At 45.7% G+C, this 10,363-nt stretch overlaps 1 protein-coding gene across 1 annotated transcript in view; it reads left to right on the top strand.

Moving 5' to 3' along the window:
* FAM135B (family with sequence similarity 135 member B) overlaps positions 1 to 6,682 on the top strand; it is a 159,385-nt gene extending 152,703 nt beyond the window's left edge. Inside the window, exons 16-19 of the mRNA XM_069600794.1 lie at positions 695 to 846; positions 4,429 to 4,539; positions 6,057 to 6,170; positions 6,477 to 6,682. Of these exons, the coding sequence (XP_069456895.1) occupies positions 695 to 846; positions 4,429 to 4,539; positions 6,057 to 6,170; positions 6,477 to 6,682 (583 nt within the window). The remainder of the gene's footprint in view (positions 1 to 694; positions 847 to 4,428; positions 4,540 to 6,056; positions 6,171 to 6,476) is intronic.
* The last annotated feature ends 3,681 nt before the right edge of the window (positions 6,683 to 10,363 follow it).

Genomic DNA, 10,363 nt, shown 5'->3' on the forward strand with positions numbered 1-10,363 from the left:
GAGAATCCCATGGACAGAGGAGCCTGGCAGTCTATAGTCCATGGAGTCGCAAACAGTCGGACAGGACTGAGCAACTAACACTTTCACTTAAACTTTTCAAGAGGATACCCATGAAAAGAGCTAGGGAGCTCTGACTCTCATCTAGTTGGCTTTCTACAAATAACTGTTTAAGCTGAAAGTGCTGATGTGTGAGATCCACAGATCTCAGAGCAGTGGAGCAGCCGGAGCAGAGCGTGCGCGGGGGGGCTGAGTGGGGTGATGGAGGGCGGAGTGGTCCTGGAGAGGCAGGTGGGAGTGGGCCAGGCTGAGAAGCCGGGACTTGACCCTATGAATGACCAGGAGGGTTCATGCCCCATGTGTATTCCAGAAAGGACCCGCAAGTCCCCCGAGGAATGCGTAGAGACCAGAACTGGGTGGAGGGGCTGCTCTAATAACACACAGTGGGAAGGTGTCCATACTTGTGATCACACTGGGCCCAGGGTCTCCATCACAAAGGCTCCATCCTGGGCTCCACGTATCCAGCATTTGGAAACCCAACGGGGATGAATTATTGCTCCCCTCACTTCACCCCACATGTCCCCCTAAATCCTAAGGGAGCTGGAGGCTGGCTCACACCTCGGTTCGCCTGGTGCAGCATCTTCTGGGCTGCTGCTGTCCTCGCTCGCTCACGTGGACCCTTCCCATCTCTCCGCAGCTTCATCGGCCATTCTCTCGGCAACATCATCATCCGATCGGTCCTCACGCGGCCTCGGTTCCGGTATTACCTCAACAAACTCCACACCTTCCTGTCACTGTCTGGGCCCCACCTGGGGACCCTGTACAACAATAGTGCCCTGGTCAGCACAGGTAAGATGCCGCCAGCATCGGCACTCCTCAGCATCATGCAGGGCCCAGGGGAGGGCAAAGCAGAGATGGAGGCTCTTCCTGATGGAGCCTCCTGGCTTTGGAGCCAGCCTCTTCAAAGTGGTGGCGCTGGCTGTCTGACACTGTCCCTGCACCCATACCTGCCTGCCCTCAGGGCGGACTGGGCTGCTTGATGTCCTCACAGGAGGTGGCTCAGATCCGTTTGCTTTCACGTTATTACAGAACATAAGCTGGGAACATGGGTTATCTAGACATCAATATATAAGAAATGAAGTTCTTTCCTTTGTCAAGCTGTCTTCCCTCACAATCCAAGGAAGCCAGTTTTAAACAGAAACAAATGATTTAGACATTTTCCCCAATAGTAATTTTGCAATACTAGTGAAATGTCTCTCTGAAAAAATGAGACATTCCCAATAATCCTTCTCATCTAGCATATTTACAGTGATTCTGCATGGCTCGCTCTCCTTATATTTGCATTCATGCACATTTGCGTGGCAGTAAGTCTTCCCAGGTGGCTCAGAGGTAAAGAACCCACCTGCCAATGCAGGAGACATAGGTTTGATCCCTGGGTTGGAAAGATCCCTGGAGTAGGAAATGGCAGACCACTCCAGTGTTCTTGCTTGGAAAATCCCACAGTGAGAGGAGTCTGGCAGGCTACAGTCCATGGGGTCACAAAGAGTCAGACACAACTGAGCATGCACATCATCACGTCACTCATAATATGTACACGCCCTGTGTCTTATTTCCTTGCATTTTATCAAATTCCTGTATTTGTGCATATGGCATAATACTCATCCATGTTATTGTCAGCATAACCAGAGTAAATAGCTGGGCTTCAAAATGAAACGTTGATTTTCACTTTTCTGTATCCTAAATGGATCTGTTCAGTTCAGTTACTCACTCATGTCCGACTCTACGACCCCATGGACTGCAGCACATCAGGCCTCCCTGTCCATCACCAACTCCCAGAGCTTGCTCAAACTCATGTGCATTGAGTCAGTGATGCCATCTAACCATCCTATCCTTTGGCATCCCCTTCTCTTCCTTCCTTCAGTCTTTCCCAGCATCAGGGTCTTTTCCAATGAGTCAGTTCTTCACATTAGGTAGCCAAAGTATTGGAGCTTCAGCTTTAGCATCAGTTCTTCCAATGACTATTCAGGACTGATTTCCCTTAGAATGGACTGGGTGGATCTCCTTGCAGTCCAAGGGACTCTCAAGAGTCTTCTCTAACACTACAGTTCAAAAGCATCAATTCTTCTGCACTCAGCTTTCTTTATAGTCCAACTCTCACATCCATACATGACTACAGGAAAAAACATAGCTTTGACTAGATGGACCTTTGTTGGCAAAGTAATGTCTCTGCTTTTTAATATGCTGTTTAGGTTGGTCATAGCTTTTCTTCCAAGGAGCAAGCGTCTTTTAATTTCATGTCTGTAATCATCATCTGCAGTGATTTTGGAGCCCCCCCAAATAAAGTCTGTCATTGTTTCCATTGTTCCTCCACCTATTTGCCATGAAGTGACGATCTGGATGTCATGATCTCAATGTTCTGAATGTTGAGTTTTAAGGCAGCTTTTTCACTCTCCTCTTTCGTCAACAGATTCTTTAGTTTCTCTTTGCTTTCTGCCATAGTGGTGGAGTCATCTGCATACTGAGGTTATTGATATTTCTCCCAGCAATCTTGTTTCCAGCTTGTGCTTCATCCAGCCCAGCATTTCACATGATGTACTCTGCATATAAGTTAAATAAGCAGGATGACATTATACAGCCTTGACATACTCCTTTCTCAATTTGGAACCAGTCTGTTGTTCCATGTTCAGTTCTAACTGTTGCTTCTTGTCCTGTATACAGGTTTCTCAGGAGGCAGGTCAGGTGGTCTGGTATTCCCATCTCTTTAAGAATTTTCCACAGTTTGCTGTGATCCACACAGTCAGAGGCTTTGGCGTAGTCAATAAAGCAGAAGTAAATGTTTTTCTAGAACTCTCTTTCTTTTTCTATGATCCAGTGGATGTTGGCAATTTGATCTCTGGTTTCTCTGCCTTTTCTAAATCCACCTTGAACATCTAGAAGTTCTTAGTTTATATACTGTTGAAATCTGGCTTGGAGAATTTTAAGCATTACTTTACTAGTGTGTGAGATGAGTGCAATTGTGCGGTAGTTTGAGCATTCTTTGGCATTGCCTTTCTTTGGGATTGGAAAGAAAACTAACCTTTTCTGAGCCTGTGGCCACTGCTGAGTTTTCCAAATTTGCTGGCATATTGAGTGCAACACTTTCACAGCATCATCTTTTAGGATTTGAAATAGCTCCACTGGAATTCCATCACCTCCACTAGCTTTATTCCCAGTGTTGCTTCCGAAGGCCCACTTGTCTTATCACTCCAGGATGTTTGGCTCTCATTAAGATCTCTTTTGTATAGTTCTGTGTATTCTTGCCGCCTTTTCTTAACATCTTCTGCTTCTCTTAGATCCGTACCATTTCTGTCCTTTATTGTGCCCATCTTTGCATGAAATGTTCCCTTGGTATCTCTGATTTTTTTAAAGAGATCTCTAGTCTTTCCCATTCTATTGTTTTCCTCTATTTCTTTTCACTGATCACTGAGGAAGGCTTTCTTATCTCTCCTTGGTATTCCTTGGAACTCTGCATTCAGATGGGTATATGTTTCCTTTTCGCCTTTGACTTTCACTTCTCTTCTTTTCTCAACTATTTCTAAGGCCTCCTCAGACAACCATTTTGCCCTTTTGCATTTCTTTTTCTTGGGGACGATCTTGATCACTGCCTCCCATACAGTGTCACGAACCTCTGTCCATAGTTCTTCAGGCACTCTGTCTATCAAATCTAATCCTTTGAATCTATTTGTCACTTCCACTATATAATTGTAATGAATTGATTAAGGTCATACCTGAACGGTCTAGTGGTTTTCCCTACTTTCTTCAATTTAACTCTGAATTTGGCAATGAGTTCATGATCTGAGCCACAGTAAGTTCCCAGTCTTGTTTTTGCTGACTATATAGAGCTTCTCCATCTTTGGCTGCAAAGAATATAATCAGTCTGATTTTGGTGTTGACCATATGGTGATGTCCATGTGTAGAATCGTCTCTTGTGTTGTTGGAAGAGGGTGTTTGCTATGACCAGTTTGTTCTCTTGGCAAAACTCTGTAAGGAGCGTCTATATGTGTGTGTGTATATATATACACACACACACACACACATATATATATATATATATACATATGTATGTATGTATGTATGTATGTATGTATGTATTTCACACTGTTTCCTTAGGCTAGATTTATGGAAGGGGATTGAAAAATCAAAGGGTTTGGTTAACTTCATGACTCCTGAAGCCTGTCTCATAAGATTTTATCTCTGCTTCCAGAATATAACAATACAAATGTACCTCGAACTTCCCGAGGATTTGCTAAATTGCACACTCTCCTTTTTTAAGTTAACTAAAAGCCACAGTTGAATGTTAATTTTTCCCCTATTCTTTTTTGCCTTTTTTTTTTTTTTTTTTTTTGGTTGGAAGTGTTTGATGTGGGTCTGGTTTGGTTGTCATCTTTCTAGGCTTGTGGCTCATGCAGAAACTGAAGAAATCTGGGTCGCTTTTGCAGCTGACCTTCAGGGATAATGCTGATCTGCGCAAATGTTTCCTCTACCAACTAAGCCAAAAGACAGGTGAGTGGATTCCCCAGCTGCACCCTGAGGCGGCAATGAGTGGGAGCTGGAGAGCCAAACCTTGAGACCCAAATTAGGTTCAAAGTTGCATTAATTCACTCACAGAAGGATGCCATCAGGAGCTGCAGTGGGACATAGCTTCCTCAGTTCACAGAGAGCCCAGCAGCTACCCAAGAACTAGCTGCCCCTTGACCGTCTCCCTCACAGCCTGGGGGCCAGAGGCAGGTGTCTGCAGTGTCCTCTACCCTAGAGTTGCAGCATCCACTTCCCACCAAGCTTTCAATGTCCCCAGGTCTGTGTGCCAACCAACAGCTCCTTTACCCAGGTGCAGATTCCCCTACCAAAAGGGCAGGTAGACACTGTCCATCTCTGTTGACAGGGCAGGGGGACATGGGAGTGCCTAAGATCACACCTTCACCCACACTTGCAATGAGGAAGCACATACAGGTGTTGAAGACTCTACCTGCCAAGGGAGTGAGCAGAGCATAGCAGTGACCTCATGTCACTGAGGGAGCAGAGAGGTTGACCAGTTGTCCCAGAGTCCTTCCCAGCAAGCTGGCCTGGCCCAGGGTCTGTCCTATGGTTCACAATCTTCCATCAGTGTCAGAACACTGACTCTGATGCTATCTCTGCCTCCCTGGATGTGAGCCTGGCGTAGCCCTGGGCAAGTTCCAGGGCTTGATAACCTTGGACAAGTTCCTTACCCATGTCTGTTTCTGTGTGTTACCATGAGAGCTACACCCCCATGGGGAAGGGAGGGGAGCAGGCTTGGGCAGAGGAGCAGTTGGATCACAACGTGGCGCCTCCACAGTTATCCTGCAGAGGGAAGAGGTCTGGTATCTGCCCCCTGCGGATCACTGAGAGTTGGCCAACCCCAGCTTGTGGTCTTGGGCTGATATCTGGGATGAAAAGGCTCATTTCATTGGAGGCATCCCCCACAGGGTCCCTGGGCTGAAAGCAGTTCAATGGGGGACCTGGGTAGAGCACTGCAGTGCCGGGATATCCCTGGTAAGCTTGGGGACTGAAAGAACAGGCTGTGATGCTTCAACTGGGACATCCCTCTGCCTCAGAGCAGGCTGATTCAAGGAGGCGAGGTGACCTGCAGAGCGATGAGGCTGTTTTCCTCCAGCAGGTGACACTATTGGGGCTGGAATGCAGGGAACCATGGGGTTGGGGAGGAGGAGCAGCAAATACTAGATCTATTTCCTTACGGACTCCTCACTGTTCCCAGCCCAGAAAGGCATTCTTGTCACTTACTTGTTATTTATCTTCCACTGCTCAGGGTCGTGATCTTCTTAGTTTCTGCGGCTGATGCAGTCAGAGCCGCCCCTCCGCCCTAACTTGCAGAGCTTCTTTCCCCCTCCTAGACCCAAAGACCCTCATTCAGTGACTCCACTGGTGTGTCTGGTGTCTTCCCGCTTTTCCTTTCTCCTGGACAAGTTTGTGAAATGTGTACAAAGCAGAGGCTGTGGGTTGAAACTGCCTGAGCAAAACAGCACCCACCCCGTTTATTGCAGGTCTACAGTATTTTAAAAATGTTGTGCTGGTTGCTTCTCCCCAAGACCGCTACGTGCCCTTTCATTCAGCCAGGATCGAGATGTGTAAAACCGCCCTCAGAGACAGACATACAGGTAAGCCACATTTCCTTTCCTTTTTTCTCCTTTCTCTCCTTCCTTTCCCGTTTCTCCTCCATCTCCCTCTTCTTTTTCTTCTCCCCACCCCCTTCTCCTCCTCCTTCTTTCCTCTTCCTTCTTCTTCATTTTTGTGACTTTCTGACTTGAAAAGCAAAAGGAAATCATGATGAAGGTAACTCTGCCTAGTAGGGCACATCAGATATTCTGCCAAGGACTAGGAGCCCAACACACACCTGGTGTTTTTCTTTAGATTCCACTGCTGAACTTTTGCCCCCACGTCTCATCCATCTTCCCTCCTCCCAGGCCCTGTTTACGCGGAAATGATCAACAACCTACTCCGCCCTCTGGTGGATGCCAAGGACTGCACTTTGATCAGACACAATGTGTTCCACGCCTTGCCCAACACTGCCAACACTCTGATTGGCCGAGCGGCTCACATCGCTGTGCTGGACTCCGAGCTCTTCCTGGAGAAGTTCTTCTTGGTGGCGGGACTCAACTACTTCAAGTAGTGGCTTTGAGCACGCGGGCCTTGGGGAGCTCGCCAGAAACGTTTAAGATCTGTGAGAGCTCTGGCTGAGACATCCTTTTACAGACCTCTGTCATTCCAGGGTTGAGCTCAGAGAGGAAGGCACTAGGGGTGGAGGGTGGGTGGGACCGGACATTCGAGGTGCTTCCCTTTTCGGAGAGTTTGGGAAAGCTGAATCAATAGTGTCAAAGACAACAGACTTTGCCCGAACCTGTCTAGCCACCTGGAGTCTCATTCAAGATGCTTTCTAGCAAAATTTGGAGAAAATAAAGAAACAGAATTCTTGGAGTTGGTGAGCCCACCTTCTTAACTCCCACTGGCTCACAGAGAGATGGCTCCAAGTTAACTAGGTTTGTTGGGTATGTGACTAGTTCATAGCTTTATCATTTTTGATGCACTCAAGCATTTCAGAACTCAGGTTAACCTCTGTGCAGAAGTGGAACATATTTGTGTAAATATAATCCTTAATTGATTCAAATGTGCCACTTGTTCAAGACCGTGTGAACCCATATTCTTATGCTTTCCTCATTTTTTCTCAACAAGGGACAAAGGAATGCTTCATAAACTTTGGTTTTATTTCTTAACAACAGCTGGTGGGGTGATTTGAGGTATAGAGTGATGCTATGGGTAAATGCAAGTTTGTTGCAGAGAAAAAGTTAACTGGTGAACTGGCTGCTCCAACTACTCCTCCAGACTTTTTCTATGCATAACCCTGGTTCACACATTATTTTTTGTGATTGCTGACATCTCTGTCTGTAGTAGGGAAAACAGACTGAGATTAAACCTAACAGAAGGTGGCCCTTAAATGAACACACACCTGGTGAAGCTCCTGCTGATACACGTCCAAAGAAATGCTATGTTAGCATTTGATGCACTTGCAAAAAAATTAAAACCATCCACATGGCCAGCTGCTTCTCCTCTCCATGGAAGGGGAAAGACATCTCAATGGAGGAGTGCTGGATTTAAAACCTCAGGGGGGCTCTGAGAAGGGTGCTGGTTATCTTTCACTAGAAATGTCTTCTTGCCTTAGGAAAATAAAGGGCTAGGGAAGGTTTCCATTGATTCACACACACACACACTCACACAGACACACACATACACACACAAGACAACAGGACAAATGTGAGATCAGAGAGAACAACAGCCAGGTTGGGGACTCAGATTGTTATCGGTAAGTGACTTAAGGGGACTTTTGAAAAATTATGGGGAGTGTTTAATATGGTCCCAAAGACTGAGTGTGTGCTATGGGCTGACAGAAGCCTGCAGGATCATTTAGTTGTAATGAAGGAACACATGAACAAGGACCATAGGGATCATTAACACAGGAGACGCATCTTCTGCAGACAGAAGCTCCTCCCACTTCTGCAAAAGTTGCTTCTGAAACTGTGGGAACTCGTCTGGAGCCAGACTCCTGGTCCCAGTGCCTGGATGATAACCTTAGTGATGCCCACCAATGCCATGGTAGTAAGCCAAGGAATTCTAGACTCAGCTGAGACTTTCAGTTCCTCAGGTACTAACAGTGTGACTTTGAAAACATAGTAGACCATGGCAATCAAGTCCAGGTAGACAACTTTGCAGGAGAGCAGACTGAGGCATTTCTAAAGAAAGAAAAAGCTGGAGAGGAAGTTGGAAAAACCTCCCACACAAGAGATTCCGGGTCTCTGTGGGTCTTCTTCGAAATCTCATTGTATCTTAGTCTTAACATGTATGGGATAGGTAATGCTTTGGGTCACTCTCCCACTGGGTATTTTTCCAAGCTCTTGATGGGCGTAGACTCTGGTTACTTATGAACATGACCAGTCTGCTGTATGACCCAGAGCGGGTGTGGTTCCCACAGTGCAGCCTATGAACCTGCAGTTCCTTACAAGTGCCCAAGTGCAGGGCGGGACCATGGTTTATAGCATCTTCTCCTTTTTGGCCAAATGAGGAGCATTTCACGTTTGTTTTTCCTGTGCCCATCAGCAAAGTTTGTCATCCCCTGATCATTTGAAAGACCGTGCAGCCAGCAGCTATGAAGCCAGGGTGAATCAATGGCCGTCGTCTTTTCCAATAACCAGATGCCATTTTTAACTTCAATATGCTGTCTGGACATAGAACTAATGGCAATAAACATCCAGCTGTGTGGTGCACCTCTTTTTTATAGGGGTGCTCTGCTGTCTTTGTAAACCCTCTCTGGCCTCTGAGCATCTATTATAATTGTGTAGAAAGTATACATCTCTATATTGTAAATAAGAGCGTCCAGTGTTGCGTGTCATGCCTCATTTGAAAGGCTTTTTTATGTCTCTTTCTATCAAAGTATAGACACATAATATATATATATATATATACATAAATATACATATAATGTAAAACAGGGACATTCTATTATTGACTATAAAATTATAACAAAATGCCTGCCAAGATAATAATAGTATGTCTTCATTCTCAACAAATTTTTGTTTTTGTCTTTATGATTTGTTAAATTTCTCAGAACTAGTTTAGAAGTAAAAATGACTAATATTGAGATGAATGGAATTTGTTGTTCATGAGCCAGATACACCCAGAGAAACAAATGTGAAGCTAAAGTCACCTTGGGGCAAAAGTAATATCTCCATGGCAGGTTGAAATCAGCTGGAGTGCTGTGTACCTGGGGAGCAGGTGGGACAAGAATAGATTCCTATTGGTGTCTGGAGTCCACAGGTATTCACTGAACAACTTCCACCTGTGCCAGGTGGGAGCACAAGGCTAAAATGCAGAGTCTGTGTCCTTAGAGAATGCACGGAAGATCCAGCCTTGTTAGTAAGGCAAGGTATGATGAGGGCTTTGATGAAACACAGGCAGGATCAAGGGGATTCTAGAAGTCTAGTTTTCATTGCCTGGAGAATAAGAATGGGGCTTTCAAAGTGAGACCTGAAAAGTGTGATACTGACCTTACATAGCCTGTTACCACCAAGTACATGCATTCGTCAATTCATTTACTCAATCATTCATTCAACAAACACATCTCGAGGGCTTACTTTGTGCTGGGAATGTATTGGTAAGATTCAGTAGTTCATAGTTTAGCAAGGAATACAGCCAATCAGATGGGAAGTTAGAGCAAGTGGGCCCCAGGGAAGTGGCAGGGATCTGATGGTGGCTTAGAAGAGGGACCCTGCGGATGTAGGGTGGTATGTGATCAGAAAGGGCCTCGTGGAAGATTCCGTGTCTACACCCAGATGCCAGGCTGAAGAAGAGTTGGCTGGGTGGAGGGTGGGTTGTGGGGACCCTCAGGGAGTTAACAGGGTAAGGAAGAGGTTTCATATGAGAGAGAGCTGAGAGCCTTTGTTACACTGGACAGGCAGATAGAGTCAGTTTTGGTACAAGAAAGGAAGTGTGGAAGTTAGCCACCATGGGGGATTGTCTTCTTATATCAGGAAGAAATTTCCATTATTAACACTAGTAGGGAAATTTCTGCTCAGTAAGGAGGGTCCCATGAGAAACCAGAGTTCACACCTGTAATCACATCTCTCTCCAGGATATTTTAACTGAAAGTATTATCTTAGGTATTTTGCTGTATGCTGCTGTTTAGTTGCTAAATCATGTCCAACTCTTTTGCAACCCCATGAACTGTGGCTCACCAGGCCCTCTGTCCATAGGATTTCCCAGGCAAGAATACTGCAGTGGGTTACCATTTCCTTCTCCCAGG

The sequence above is a fragment of the Ovis canadensis genome, chromosome 9 (assembly GCF_042477335.2).
Source record: "Ovis canadensis isolate MfBH-ARS-UI-01 breed Bighorn chromosome 9, ARS-UI_OviCan_v2, whole genome shotgun sequence".
NCBI lineage: Eukaryota > Metazoa > Chordata > Mammalia > Artiodactyla > Bovidae > Ovis > Ovis canadensis.